Raw genomic sequence first — 15,051 nt, forward strand, 5'->3', positions numbered from 1 at the left:
GTTATGGGTTCATACAAAAGTAACATTTATTACAATTAAACAGTAAAAACATTTTTAAAAATCATGAAGTTAACAGCATAAACATTATAGGTCAGTCCAGTTTCCTAGAGAAAGTATAGGCTCCTCCACTGGCTACGGAGCGTGGAGCAGAGTATTTGGCTGAGTATCCGCTGTCCTTACTCTTTGGGCACTGGCAGCAAAGAAGTGCACCTCCAATCAGCATAAGTCCTGATGCTCCCCAGCCGATGAACAGTGCGGCTCCCAGCTCCCTCCTCTGAGCGTAGTTCATAATGGGGTTGTAGAAGTTTCTGATGACAGTGTTGGCAGACCAGGACACAGGGATCATGCACAGGATACTACTCACGATGAAGAACACACCTGCAGCAATGGCTACTTTACTCTTGGCCTCCTCATCTTCAATGCAGTTGGTGCATTTTCCCCCTGCAACGGCTAGAATGATTCCCATTAAGGCCACCAAGATGGAGATCACAACCAGGGCGCGGGCAGCTTGAAGGTCGAGGGACAGAGCCGGCACGGAGTCGTAGACCTTGCACTGCATCTGGCCCGTGCTCTGCTTCACGCAGTTCATCCACAGGCCCTCCCAATATGTCTGTGCCGTCACAATGTTGTTTCCAATGAAAGCAGACTCCTTCCACATGGGCAGGGCACAGATGATGTCTCCAAGAAAGCCCTTGATTGCAAGGAAGATGGCCAACATCTGGAGACCTGCAGGTGCCATGTTTTCTCTCACGTCAAGCAGAAGCTAGGGAAATGTAGCTTTTAGAGATCTCACCGGCAGCTTTTATACCCACATGTTAGGCTGTGGTCTCTCCTGATTGGTTGTTCAAAATTGTTCAAATTGAAAACACCTGTGGTCATTAAGAGAGTGTCAGGCACCGATTGGAGGAAGTAGAAATTCATTATGTGAAGGTTACACATTTAAAAAAAAAATGTTTAGCCTTTAAAGGTGGGGTAGGTAATTTGAGAAACCAGCTCGAGTGCGCTAGAATTTGAAAATACACAGCCGAAAAAAATCTGCCACTTCCTTACAGAGCCCATCCTCCAACACACACGAACGCGCACATGACCAATGAGGGCACGAGATAAGTTTGTGCACAGATGGAAGGCTGACAGGCAGGTAGGCCATCCAGTTATTTTAGCCTGGCCGGCTAAAATGATTGGTCGTGCTTTTTACAGCGCCACGGATGAAATCTTATGGATTTTTTTGTCAAAGCACTTAAGATATTCATTGCTATCGGGATGTTAAGAGCATTCCATGGAATATAAGTGTATCTCGAGCCGGTTTCTCAAACTTACCTACCCCACATTTAATACAAATATAAACTCAATCAATACCTCAACCAATACCTCAACCAATTCCCAACGATTTATATATTAATCAACAATTATCTAACATTCTTTCGCTTGCTAGACAAAGATATTTTCAACACTGTAATGCTGGTTTAATTTACTGCAGAGAGAATCTTCCTTATCAATACTGGAGGCAGTTGTTTTATATCTAAAACAACTAGTTATAAAGTCTGGGAAATACACTCTTTCCCAAGATCAAATCATGTCTTTGCTGGAAATATGAGGCCACAGCCAGCAGGTGGTTAGCTTAGCACAGCTAGGCTCTTTGCTAAGCTAAACAGCTAGCCCAGCCCTTTCAGCAGTAGGCCTTACATTCACCAACGTAGTTTTACAGTATGTAACAGATTTATTTTTGTCTAGACTAAATGTCGATTTGAAAATATAGCTTGCCAATTGACTTCAGGTGATAGAAGGCAGGTTGTTAACTTTGGAGAGCGCTTAGCTAGATTTTTGAACAAATAACTGGAGCTATCATAACCAAACCACCATTTTAAAACCTCTATTCACTTAAACATGATGATCCACCTCCACACAACAAGCAAGTTTATGGTTCATACAAAAGTAAAATTTATTAAAATTAAACAGTAAAAACACTTTAAAATCATGAAGTGAACAGCCTAAACATTATAGGTCAGTCCAGTTTCCTAGAGAAAGTATATTCAAACGTAGGCTCCTCCACTGGGTGCGGAGGGTGGGGCAGAGTATTTGGCTGAGTATCCGCTGTCCTTACTCTTTGGGCACTGGCAGCAAAGAAGTGCACCTCCAATCAGCATAAGTCCTGATGCTCCCCAACCGATGAACAGCGCGGCTCCCAGCTCCCTCCTCTGAGCGTCGTTCATAATGGGGTTGTAGAAGTTTCTGATGACAGTGTTGGCAGACCAGGACACAGGGATCATGCACAGGATACTACTCACGATGAAGAACACACCTGCAGCAATGGCTACTTTACTCTTGGCCTCCTCATCTTCAATGCAGTTGGTGCATTTTCCCCCTGCAACGGCTAGCATGATTCCCATTAAGGCCACCAAGATGGAGATCACAACCAGGGCGCGGGCAGCTTGAAGGTCGAGGGGCAGAGCCAGCATGGAGTCGTAGACCTTGCACTGCATCTGGCCCGTGCTCTGCACCACGCAGTTCATCCACAGGCCCTCCCAATAGGTCTGCGCCGTGATAATGTTGTTTCCAATGAAAGCAGACACCTTCCACATGGGCAGGGCACAGATGATGATGTCTCCAAGAAAGCCGATGATTGCCAGGAAGATGGCCAACATCTGAAGACCTGCAGATGCCATGTTTTCTCTCTCGTCAAGCAGAAGCAAGAAGGAAATGTAGTTGTTAAAGATCTCACCTGCAGCTTTTATACCCACATGGTAGGCTGTGGTCTCTCCTGATTGGTTGTTCAAAATTGTTCAAATTGAAAACACCTGTGCTCATTAAGAGAGTGTCAGGCACCGATTGGAGGAAGTAGAAATTAATTATTATGTGAAGGAGGTTACAGTTGTATCAAATGTTTAGCCTTAAATACAAATATAAACTCAATCAATACATACTGAAATACCTCCACCAATTCCCAACAATGATTGAATCTCAAATATTGTATATTATTCTTTTCTCTTTATGTTTTATTTTCATTTGCAACCAAAGCATTTTTTAAAACATTGTTGAATGTCTCTGTCTCATTTCTGGATGTGACTTTTGTTTTGTAGTAGGCCTACATTAAATTATTTCACTGTCTGGCTTTCATCTACCATGAGAAGAAATAGAAAGATGTGTTTTCACATGAATTTTTAATGCAATCTGTCACCAAACTTTGAAATGTTTTCCTGATTTACATGTTGAGTGTCTATGAGGAACACTTTATTCATGATAGCTTGCTTATATTTCCTTTCGTCATTTACCAGTACAGCAATCAAGCTGAGTAATTCCAGCTGTGCTGATTAGTCTGTGAGCCTCAGCTGACCTGAGGGCTGTTCTTGTAAAAGCAAGTTGGATTGAGCCAGGCTTTCCTTTTACAAAGCCTTAAACTAGTGATGGCGAGATGAAGCCTTATGAAGCTTTGAAGCTTTGAAGCTTTCCAGCCAATTGGTTCGCAAAAGAGTTCATATCATGAGGCTTCATCGTGGGCTTCATTTTAACACAAACCCCCCTGTCTCATACCGAGTTCCCAATGAGTAAAGCCTTAGAATAACTCTAAACAACGAACATAAAATCATATTTTCATGTTAACAATATTGTTTTTATTCCAGTTTAATTATTGTGATTGAAAAGCCTAAGGAGGCTGGTAAACATTGCAAAGAGGGATTTGTATTCCTTAATAACATTCTTACACTTAACCATGTTGTAGCCTGAGAAAGGCTAAACCATATCAAAGAATACATTTATTAACTACATTATCTCATTTAGCTGTAGTTTTTATAAACAAAAGAAAAGACTTATGGACGAGTCGTTGAACCAGGGACCCTGCAATTGGGAGCTAACTGCTTTCCAGCTGAGCCACAGTCCACACACTGAATTTACCCGAAAACACTGCATAATATTTATTCCTGTATTTATTCATTTATTTATTTATTCATGTTTTTATTCCTACATTTATTTATGCTTTTATTTATTTATACTTATGACATGTTCCGACCTCTATATAAGTGAGGGTCTGAGCTCTCTTAATTCCATCGTGTCACCGGGCCCGGGTACAGGATATATATACAGTCTATGGGTAATATATGGTTCTTGTTGTTATATACATCCATGGGTGATATGAGCGTTGTGGTTCATGGTTCAACCGATCTGAATCGCTTCCTGAAGTAGTCACGTGGTATCGACAGGCAGCGAGGCTTCGTTTGTCATCGATGACGTCACTGGCCCAAAACGATACAAGCTTCACAAAAAGCTCGACACACGCTCCGAAGCCTCGGCGCAATACGTAACATCACTACCTTAAACACTACACTAATAAGAGATAATGTGTATCAGGACGGTGGTTATGAATGAGGTTATTTTCATAAGGCTATTTGCTCTTTTTCAAAAAGGGGGCTTTGGTGCATCGTTTGACTCCTTAACAAAGAAAAATAGACACTATAGTGATGGCGAGATGAAGCCTTATGAAGCTTTGAAGCTTTCCAGCCAATTGGTTTGCAAAAGGGTTCATCTCATGAGGCTTCATTTGAACACAAACCCCCAGGTTGGTCAAAGTGTGTAAAAAAATAACTGTGGAAATAAATACAGGAATAAATAAATACAAGAATAAATAAATGCAAAAATAAATACATAAATAAATAAATATGGACATAAATACAGGAATAAATAAATACATGTGGATATAAATACAGGAATAAATAAACACTAGAAAAAATAAACAAGTGTATAAATAAAAAAATATAAGTTAAGAATAAAACAGAACACAATGTATTTATACGTTTATTTTTACTAACATTAATATATGTATTAATTTCTGTGTCTGTGCGTGTTTCACACAATGTTGTTCTGCTTGGTAACCTTGTATTCTGTGGATACGACAACATTTATAACAATTGTACTTTCAATTGCTCTGAAAGTTGTGGATGTGTCTTTAGAACACCTTTGGACTTTCTGTTTCCTAATCGGTTTTTTCTATGGAGTATACCAGCACTGTGAAATGGACTTGGCAGCAAATCAGGGCTAAGGATGTAGACCTTTTTCAAAGTGGTATGTACTATTTAATGAACCTTCATCATTCATTTTTTATCAGTATACAGATACTCTGTAAAATGTTAATCTTTCCTGAAGCAGACAGGGAAAACATTAGAGGAGGGCCAGCTGCTCTGAAATGCTCTGTTGGAGCTAGCTGCCCTCCAGTCTTCCTGATTTCATTTTTTTTTTTTTTACTTTCTAACAATCTAGGTCGGCCAATCATAAATGGGATCAAGTGGGGGTGTTAGTACTGATCCTGGTGGCAGCTCCCACTACAATCCTACGTATAATAATTGGTTTATTTGCAAAGTACTGAAATAATTCTTGTTGTGTTCATTTGTGTGAAAAGTCTGTAACTTACAGTTGAAGGAGATACTCTGGTTTTGCTTGAACCGCAGCACACACCCTAAACAAAGAGGTAACTCTTAAAGCAAGTTGTCATAGACTCTAATTAATGTTTGCTAATAATGTTGAATCACTTTATGCACATCAAATGTTTAGTTGGTGAAGTTCATATGCTGAACTTGTAGACTAGAGTAGGTTAGTAAGGAAGTAGTGATGGCCTAATTTATCAATGACACTCATCAAGTCTACATATTATCTGCCTCAGGTGACCTGTAACATTTCAATAATTTAGTATCTTTGCTTGCTGATTTATTTCACATGGAGAGGACATTTGCAAAATTCCCCTCAGCATATGACATCCATTTCTAGGTTTTCAAAAATAAGTATTGTAATATAAATATGTATCTATAAATGTAACCCGGAGATAGACAATATCAAAAAGAACTGGAGAGGAAGAAACTCAAACTATATATTGAGAAATTGGAGTATGAGAAGAATGTATTGCAATACATTTTGCTTTATTTTTTTTTGACATTGTAAGATTGTAACTTTATTTCCCCCCTTGTCCACAGCAAAGGCAGACATTAATAAAAAGTGAACGATCTCCTGGAATTGTTTTTTGCATTGTGTTGCTTTAATTGTTCAGCTATTGTCTATCTTGTGGCTATGCCAGCTGGGTAATCAATGTTTCACCATTTCAGGTGCCACAAGTTGCACAAAAGAGGCTCTCTTTTCCTAAAGTTGCAATGTTGAGGATCATCATTATTAGAGTATATAGTATGTTTGAGCTTTTTACTGAAGGTTTTATATAAGCCTAATGTAAAATGCTGGCAATATCCACCTTAAAGAAATCTTCCTTCCCTCAAACATATTACCACTAGATGGCCTTCTGCTTGTGGTGCTTGACAAGAATAGCAATTGTTCAGAAATCAAGACTGATATAAATGTTTGAAAACGTACACAATGTCAGTTTGCAGTACATGGTCTTAAAATATATAATCTGACTGTTTATACTGTCCTAGTACGTTTGGTTTCATCCTAAACACATATTTAAATAAACACATCAACTTTTCTTCTGTTTACTCACTGAGTTTCTCAGTGTCTCAATATATTACTGGTTGGGAATCCCTGCATTAAAAAAGCTATAATATATTTTCCTTGTAGTAACAAAGAGAGTAAGCGCAAAACTCTTGATAAAAATAGCTTAACTAAAGTAAAGAAATTCCATGTTTTTAACTTTTCTAAAGTCTCCACAACGACAGATATTTACTGTAGCAAGCTTTTGAAAGAAAGCTTCTTTTCTTTCCCATAGCTGTGCTGGGGTACCAGAGGGCCTCTTTGTAGGAGAGAAACACGTCGGAACTCTGGCAGAATGATGGATCTTTATATTTGACCATTGAAGCCAAAGCCCACCCTGCAGAGGGGGCCACTCAGGGGCATTGGTAGGGAACATAAAACGTCCCTGCAGGGAGAAAGCTTTTAGTTGGCAGCCCAGTGAAGAACTGTAAGGAAGCAAAGAGAAGCAGAACCACCAAACAGAAATGGCATCTTTAGGGCTGCAGATTGTCGGCGTAGCTCTGGCTGTGCTGGGATGGATTGGAAACATACTGATCTGTATGCTGCCCCTGTGGAAGGTGTCAGCTTTCATTGGGAACAACATTGTGGTGGCTCAGACCATCTGGGAGGGCCTGTGGATGACCTGCGTTGTGCAGAGCACCGGTCAGATGCAGTGCAAGGTGTACGACTCCCTGCTGGCCCTGCCTCAGGACCTCCAGGCTGCTCGGGCTATGGTGGTCATCGCCATCCTGTCCTCTCTGTTCGGCCTGCTGCTCTCTGTGGTCGGAGGGAAATGCACCACCTGCGTTGGGGACAAGGTAGCAAAAGCCAGAGTTGCCATGACTGCAGGTTTTTTCTTCATCCTGAGTGGGGCTCTGTGCCTGGTGACCGTGTCTCTGCCTGCTAATACAGTCATCAAGGACTTCTACAACCCCATGGTTCCTGACTCCCTGAGGAGGGAGCTGGGAGCATGTCTGTATGTGGGCTGGGCGGCATCAGGACTTCTGCTGGTCGGCGGCTCTCTTCTCTGCTTTCAGTGCCCGGCAGGAGGAGGAGACCGCTACAACGGAGCCAAGTACTCTGCGCCTAAATCCACAACACCCGGGAAGGAATTTGTCTGAAATTCTGCGCTAAACAAGACGCACAACCTGACTTTACATACAGTACACACCTGTTGCTTATCGAGTTGTGATTTTCATTTTTACTAAAAAACAATTCGAACACACTGTGGCCTTTTGTTTCTGAAATGTTCAAGAGACTCTAAGGTATGTGCCATGTTATAGTAATGCAACATGAAGTTGAGCTTGATGCTTAATGCTTTTATATTTGATTGTTTTGTGTTATCATTTCAGTATTAATTCAGGGTAAGACTCTTCTGATGTTTTTATTCATGTTTTTTGCAAAATAAAATAAAAATGTCATGTGAATTGTTTTTCCTTCAGACAAACTGAATGTATGTATGATGTATGTACCATCTGGTGGAACACAATATTTATGTACTAAGCAAAGTATCGCAATATTTATTTTCTCATAAATATCAGATGGAAAAGTTGCACTGTTTAGATATTTAAAATAAAATTGTTAATAGTTACTTTGGAGTTTAAAGATTACACAAAACATATTGCATTGTTTAACCTATATAACAGTAAGGTTTAAGGACAGGTGATGTTGTACGCTGTACCGATTGTAAAGCCTCTTATTTGTTTTATTGGGCTAAATGCTGGGCTATAGAATTGACTTGACATAATTAAATGTTCAATACAGATCCATTTGATCAGCTAAAACATTGCTTTCCATTCTAGCATAAACAATCCGACATTTTGTTGATAAAACGTCCGTACTTTCCCCTACATGACAATTAAGATAGGGACTTTTACTTGCTAACTATTTTTTTAGCACTGATACTTTTCTGAATTCTTATTCCCCTGGCCTGATCTCATCTGAGTGGCTTGAATGGAAACGGACACAAGAGTGAGAAATTACAGCAGTGTATTGTGTTTCTTGTTGGACTGGTTTCAATTGAAAATGTCTGTAAACAAAAGGAAAACCGTTAAAGAGGTTTACTATATATCATCCTGACAATACTTGGCAGATGTGCTTTAACTGGGCAACGTGTAAATATCCATTCTTTGGAGATAAAGAGCAGTTCCTTAGCAACATGAATCTAAGCATACACAGCACATTGTTGTCTCTCGGTGGCAGTGTCATCCATTTTAGTCGAGACAAACACTGTAAATTACCGTCTCTGTACAAGAGCGGTGGATTAGGCCATGGCAAACATCTCAAGCAGATACAGTACATTCCCAGGAGGCTGTTCCCCTGAATTCCTGAATGCCTTGTCACGAGTGCTTTGAGAAGTTCAGTTTCAGTTTTATTGCTGTGTTTGGTGAAGGTGCAGAGAGAACATGAGATGGCAACGTTTGAACGAAGAGGCTTTATTTCTGACAATTGAAAGCAATTTCAAAAGTCCGTGATCCTTTTATCATTATACAATTACATCAGATCTGCTTCAACTGCACATTGTTCAGTATTAAAATCTGCGTATGATGTCAATTTTTCCAAAATGCTTTTCATTCACATTTTTCTCTGATCAGCAGTCTAAATAATAATCCATTTAGTCTCATACTTTATGTATAAAACAACTCCTTATAGTAGGTATTATATTCAGAGGAAAATATTATTGCAGAGAAATGTTACATCCTTAGATTCACAGTAGGGACATTTTTATTTGTGAAAGCATTGTCACGTAAAAAAGTATATTAGACACCATGTGTCAATTAACAAAAATAAAAACAAACAGACAAACTATAAAAGAAAATATACAGGACTTAACTGTGCTGTCTTTTGTGAATTAAATGCTCCACATTTTTAAGTGATTCAAATTCAGAGGAGGGTTTATTCTCTTATCAATCACATGTTCATGCCTATGTCAGCTTTTGCAACCACATTTATGAGAAATAAATCCTTCTGTACAACATTTTGTATAAAACATGTTTTTTTTAAAAATAAGAAAAAACCTCCCGACATTTCATGCTGCAGTTCCACTCTGAACACTCACACATAGTCCACGTTTGAAGATGCGGTTCTTGCAGGGGCGAACTTGGCAGGTATGTAGGGTCTGGTGCCTTCTCTTGGGGGGCAGTTATTGCAGAGCAGGCCCCCTCCCAGCAGCAGCAGCCCAGCGGAGCCCCAGCCGATATACAGAGCCGCCCCGAGCTCCCTCCTCTGAGCAGCCATCACCATGGGGTTATAAAAGTCCCTGATCACTGCGTGAGCTGACCACGACACCGGGATCATTATCAGAAATGCTGCTATTATGAAGATCACTCCGGACACAATGCAAGCTTTGGCTTTTGCCACCTCGTCCTCCATGCAGTTGGTGCACTTCCCTCCAACCACGGCCATGAGGATGCCAAACACCCCGACGATCACAGCGATGATCACCATGGCCCTGGCGGCCTGCAGGTCCTGAGGCAGAGCCAGCATGGAGTCGTACACCTTGCACTGCATCTGGCCCGTGCTCTGGACCACGCAGGTCATCCACAGGCCCTCCCAGATCACCTGGGCCGTGACGATGTTCGCCCCGACGAAAGCGGTGACTCTCCACATGGGCATGGCGCAGGTGATGATGGTGCCCATCCAGCCGATTAAGGCCAGCAGCACACCCATGATCTGGAGGCCTTGAGAAGCCATGATAACGCCACTGCAGCCAGGAATCAACTTTCTACACCTCTTACAGAAATGTCTCGGAGGTTGTACTAAAACTCAACAGGGGTTGTATTTGCTCTCTTATGCTCCTCTCTCACCCTGCTTGAGGAAGGGTTTGCTCTGCTCTGATGCTCTGAGGTCCAACTGTGAGAAGATAACTACTCCGTGGTTCCAACTTTCAGGGTGGAGTTTCGGTGTCCGCGGACAAAAGGGGAAAGCTGAGACTTGATATCCACAAACCTTGTTCTCTTTAGCTCCATTGTTCCCGCATACTAAGCTTTGTTACCCCAAGCAAGACTTTGAGACCGGGAACAATGGCCCCAGATCCCACCTGTGCTCACACACACACACACACACACACACACACACACACACACACACACACACACACACACACACACACTAAACAAAGACTAAACTTCAGAGTTTGGGTCAACATACTCAGCAAAAAAAAGACCAGGTAGTGAATATTTATAAAAAGAAGAGAAAGATTTATAAATCAATAATTCAATGTATCATTTAAACTACAGAGAGTTAACCCTTGACATGCTTTTTCATTTATATAACAAATAACATTGACTCAGATATAAAATGCTGTATTAAATCTAGTTATATGGGTATATAATATTATTAGTCAAGTATAGGACTTTAATCATATTGGTCAGGAAAGATTTTGGAGGGAGGAAATTAACTTTTGTGGAAGCGGAATATGACATTTCCTGGTATTTTAATATGTACTTTCTTGGCAGATTAAATATTGTTCCTACAGTTACTGTTTAAACCTCTGCCTGTAGGCTCACAGTTTGAACAAAGACCGGTTCTAACCACCTTGCCTCTTTTTTCTGCCACACCTAAACCTGAATTACAAGAAAGTCAGACAATAACTGCCCCTCAGACGTTATTTATTATTGTGTTTTTCATATTGACCTTGTTTTAATCGTATAGTTGTAATGATCAGGCATTTATTTGTCAATTCATGTATAAAAATTACAATTAATGTTAAAATCAGTGAATACAATATTTGTCAAAGGATTATTAATGATTAATGATTATTATATTGTTCAAGACAACTGGATGAATCATGTTGAACACAGCTGTTGTGTGAATGTAAACATAAAAAAGCAAGCACACTTAATCTTTGATTTGTAAACAAAATATTTATTTACAGTGTAACTAGCAGTTAAACAAATCTCATACACGTAGTCGTAAAAAAAAAAAGATACCCACATACAGCGTTTCAAATAAGATTATATCATTTTCATATATCTATGAAAAAGACTTACAAAATGACTAATATTCATATTAACAACCAAACATATACAAGTAATTGTGTGAACAATTCAAACTGAATTTCCTCTTTGGGTGTGGTTCCTTTCTCGCTGTTTATTTCCTTCTCTTATGTGGAATAAAACTCAGGAATACATTTGTATCTTAAGTAACATCCTGAAATACAGTATCAACACTCACAACCCAGTAGCACCACTGCATCTGTCCCAGTAAACATTGCTTCAGGAAGCGTTTACTGACTCCTAGCTCTGTTTCAGACATAGTCTTTGCTGGAGGCTGGTGCTGAGGCCTCAGATCTGGCAGCTTTGTACTTTGCAGTGTAGGATCCTTCGTCCTTAGGGGGGCAGTTGCCGCAGAGCAGCCCCCCTCCGATCAGCATCAGGGCGCCCGCCCCCCACCCGATGTAGAGCGCGGCGCCCAACTCTCTCTTCTGGGCGCTGACCAACAGGGGGTTGTAGAAGTTCTGGATGATGGTGTGGGCCGTCCAGCAGACAGGGATTAGGCAGAGGACCCCGGCTATGATGAACATAACTCCAGCTGCAATGCCCACCTTGGTCTTGGACGCCGGATCCTCCACACAGTTGGTGCATTGCCCCCCGGCTACGGAGAGCAGGATAGCCAGGACGCCCACCACGATGGAGATGATGGTCAGAGCCCGGGCGGCCTGTATGTCGGAGCTGAGAGCCAGCATGGAGTCGTACACCTTACACTGCATCTGGCCCGTGCTCTGGTGCACACAGCTCATCCAAATACCTTCCCATGAGGTCTGCGAGGTCACGATGTTGCTGCCGATAAAAGCAGTGACCTTCCACATGGGGATGGCGCACACGATGATGGCACCGATCCATCCCAGGATCCCTAGAGCTGCGCCCAGGATCTGTATCCCAGTAGACACCATGGTGGAGGGCTGATTTGTTGTTTCAGTTGCTTCAGATGAAACTCAGGACTCGAAAGGCCTCTCTGTAGTTCCTCCCTGGTAAGTGACGTAAGGCTGTGTGTTGTTTGTCCTCTTCTGTGGATGAGGCTCGTCTTCAGGCAGGTGAGTTTGGTAAATGTGAAAGGATACAGAGGAGAACAGGTACATATGTTCCTTTGTGAGAGAGAGGAGGGGCCATGGGGTTAGGCAGCTTTGTCATCAGGTCCACACCCCCAAACTCCACTTACCCATAACCTGTTTACCCTCCCCCAACCATCCTGTGTCATCATTAGTCTAACAAAAGAAAACATGTGACACTGCTTTGCGTATAGTGCCACAAGCCTGATAAAACACACCATTTAAATACAATCCAAGCTATGTGTTTTGCTTATCGCATCAGAATATCTATTTAGATCATCTTCCCTCCTAAATCCCCCTGCCCTCTTATCAGTTTCACCTTAATCAGCAGGGGGGCGGAGTAAGGTTCTGACGGACAGATGAGTCAAGTCTGTTTAAATGACAATAGATGACACTTCTGACGAAAGTTTCAGACGGACCAAATAAGGTCTTGTGCCTGGTATTTTCTCTGTATTACACCTTCTCAAACTATGGATGACATGCTGCTGGAATCTAAATAGATATCGGGAATGTCCTAATTTAACTGTGAAATCTTTTCAGTGAGGAAGATTAAACGTCAAGAAAGTAAACATTGTCATGTGCTTTTGACATTTTCAATATTTATTCAAGACCTTAATCTTTCCTAATATTAAACAAGCCTTAAGTATCTCAGCATGAACATAAAAAAGATATTGTGATTGATCAATCCTCGGTTACTCTCTTTGCGTCAAGTACCAACAATGTTTCTATCTTCAACACACCTCCAATGAAAATTGTGGATCACACTGTCTCCACATTATAACAGTTTTGTTTTAAAATAGGTATATATGTAATAAGCAGAATCATCTATGGGCTTCAGCATAACTAACCACACTTCGTCACACACTTGAAACTTTAAAACAACCTTTCTGTTGTTAGATGATTACAGAGTCTGTGAAATGTAGACCTGGGTCTTTATTATTTCGGATATACATTTCCAGAAGAAATGGAATTGAGTGGAAACAAAGCATGAAGAGCACACGGTGTGGAATACAAGCTGCGGTTGAGCTTTGAGCGCAGCTTTGTTCAGTCTGTGTGGGATCTGTGAGTCAGACTATAGGCTGATTGTAAGTATGGACACATAAAGTATTTTTTTGTTCAGAGAAGATCACAGGAAAAAAAGACATGTATGTGAATTGGTGTGGGCTGTGAGGGTAAGGGACGCATAGAGGAGTCAGTGTAAGTGCAAGTGCGGTGATATACGACGTATCTGACAGATCTGGATCCTGTGACTTTGTTGTAACTCTGACATGAAAGAAACAAGTTGAACTCTGTGAAGTTTGGCTCTTCTGTCTGTGATTCTCACTCTGCCCAAAGGGAGGCAGCAGCTTCTCTGTTTCCTCTCAGTTAGAGATAAACCTCCACAGGGAAACAGGTGTACACCAACCTCACACACTAAAACAAACAAACACACAGAGAAAGAAGAAGCTGGACTGATATCCAAATCATCAGATGTTGGGTTTAAATTATGTCAGTTTGGATTGAACTATACATTTATTTTCAAATGTCTTTGGCACAGAAACAGAAAACACAACTTGGTTTTGTTTGCACAAAGAGAAGGAAATGTCTCAATGGTTGTGAAAGTGTGGAAAAACCCAGTTCTCAAAGAGAATTTAACTGCAGTTTTTATGTGTCCACAAATCCCTAAGCAGCCATTAAATCCAAGGCTCCATTCTTACAAAGGACTTATTACTTAGTAACTGAGAGTCCGTTTATAGAGTAGCCTATGCCACCGACCAGTGACCCAAGAACGCCTGCCAGTAAAAATGCACAACTTCCTTTGAAGTATGCAGTTTGAAATGTGAGACTGGGGTTAGGTTGATAGACATCTAAATTAGAAATACATATAAAGTCCATGGAGAGAAGTATAATTTTGACAAAGAAAAAATATTTTGGTGCCGAAATTGTTCAACGATATAAAATTATATTTATTTTTTGTTTCAGTATGTAAACATGAGGTGTAACATGTTTATGAGGTCCTTTCAGGCCAACAGTTTCTATTACATTATACTACCACTAACTCATCTTGATAAACAGACCACTCACTGCTTGTTATCTTTAATGGGATCGAACAAGAGGCATTTCAGTTTGGGAGTTTTTCCCAAGTTTCATTCTAGCCAACTGTGACCATTGTGATCACAATCTTGCTCCTTTGACAAACATACAATGTTTCAATATGACAAAACATGTTTTATCGCACCGTTTGTTAAATCAGGAATTACACAGTAAACAAACATGCTTTGACGGAAGTGTTATTTTGGAAAAATGTGTAGTTTTATGGTCCTTGGTCTTGGAATGACCTTCAATCACGCCTTAAACTGAGGGCACTTGTCTCTATATCATGTTTTAAATTGAAGTTGTCTGAAGTCCTCACCACCAGCTGCTCTTGCAGTAACAGGTAGTGTACTTTTCTTACTGTCCTAATGTGCTCAATGTAGTGACTGCTTTTTCGTCTTTTGTTTTCTTAGTTATGTTCTCTGTATTTTATATGTTTGTGTTATGTGTTATGTGTAACGTTGCTGCCTTCTTGGCCAGGTCAGCATTGA

The 15,051-nt window shown here is 40.7% G+C and overlaps 5 protein-coding genes across 5 annotated transcripts; 1 reads left to right on the plus strand and 4 right to left on the minus strand.

Moving 5' to 3' along the window:
* Position 1: 1 nt before the first annotated feature.
* LOC117490196 (claudin-like protein ZF-A89) lies at positions 2-756 on the minus strand. The gene has a single exon (XM_034139810.1). The coding sequence runs from the start codon at positions 737-739 to the stop codon at positions 92-94; it is 648 nt and encodes a 215-aa protein (XP_033995701.1). The 5' UTR covers positions 740-756; the 3' UTR covers positions 2-91.
* A 1,158-nt stretch (positions 757-1,914) lies between these two features.
* LOC117490170 (claudin-like protein ZF-A89) lies at positions 1,915-2,684 on the minus strand. Its single transcript, XM_034139785.1, has one exon. It carries the CDS (start codon positions 2,661-2,663, stop codon positions 2,031-2,033), a length of 633 nt encoding a protein of 210 aa, XP_033995676.1. The 5' UTR covers positions 2,664-2,684; the 3' UTR covers positions 1,915-2,030.
* Positions 2,685-6,880: 4,196 nt separating this feature from the next.
* Positions 6,881-7,850, plus strand: LOC117490188 (claudin-4-like). The gene has a single exon (XM_034139803.1). It carries the CDS (start codon positions 6,924-6,926, stop codon positions 7,557-7,559), a length of 636 nt encoding a protein of 211 aa, XP_033995694.1. The 5' UTR covers positions 6,881-6,923; the 3' UTR covers positions 7,560-7,850.
* Positions 7,851-8,647: 797 nt separating this feature from the next.
* Positions 8,648-10,296, minus strand: LOC117490191 (claudin-4-like). Its single transcript, XM_034139807.1, has one exon. It carries the CDS (start codon positions 10,129-10,131, stop codon positions 9,493-9,495), a length of 639 nt encoding a protein of 212 aa, XP_033995698.1. The 5' UTR covers positions 10,132-10,296; the 3' UTR covers positions 8,648-9,492.
* A 927-nt stretch (positions 10,297-11,223) lies between these two features.
* LOC117490781 (claudin-4-like) lies at positions 11,224-12,497 on the minus strand. Its single transcript, XM_034140594.1, has one exon. The coding sequence runs from the start codon at positions 12,329-12,331 to the stop codon at positions 11,687-11,689; it is 645 nt and encodes a 214-aa protein (XP_033996485.1). The 5' UTR covers positions 12,332-12,497; the 3' UTR covers positions 11,224-11,686.
* Positions 12,498-15,051: the final 2,554 nt, after the last annotated feature.

This window comes from Trematomus bernacchii, unplaced genomic scaffold (genome assembly GCF_902827165.1).
Source record: "Trematomus bernacchii unplaced genomic scaffold, fTreBer1.1, whole genome shotgun sequence".
In the NCBI taxonomy this organism is placed as follows: domain Eukaryota; kingdom Metazoa; phylum Chordata; class Actinopteri; order Perciformes; family Nototheniidae; genus Trematomus; species Trematomus bernacchii.

Coding starts and splice junctions, on each gene's coding strand:
- LOC117490781 (XM_034140594.1), bottom strand. CDS start 12,331: ATGGTGTCTACTGGGATACAGATCCTGGGCGCAGCTCTAGGGATCCTG.
- LOC117490188 (XM_034139803.1), top strand. CDS start 6,924: ATGGCATCTTTAGGGCTGCAGATTGTCGGCGTAGCTCTGGCTGTGCTG.
- LOC117490196 (XM_034139810.1), bottom strand. CDS start 739: ATGGCACCTGCAGGTCTCCAGATGTTGGCCATCTTCCTTGCAATCAAG.
- LOC117490170 (XM_034139785.1), bottom strand. CDS start 2,663: ATGGCATCTGCAGGTCTTCAGATGTTGGCCATCTTCCTGGCAATCATC.
- LOC117490191 (XM_034139807.1), bottom strand. CDS start 10,131: ATGGCTTCTCAAGGCCTCCAGATCATGGGTGTGCTGCTGGCCTTAATC.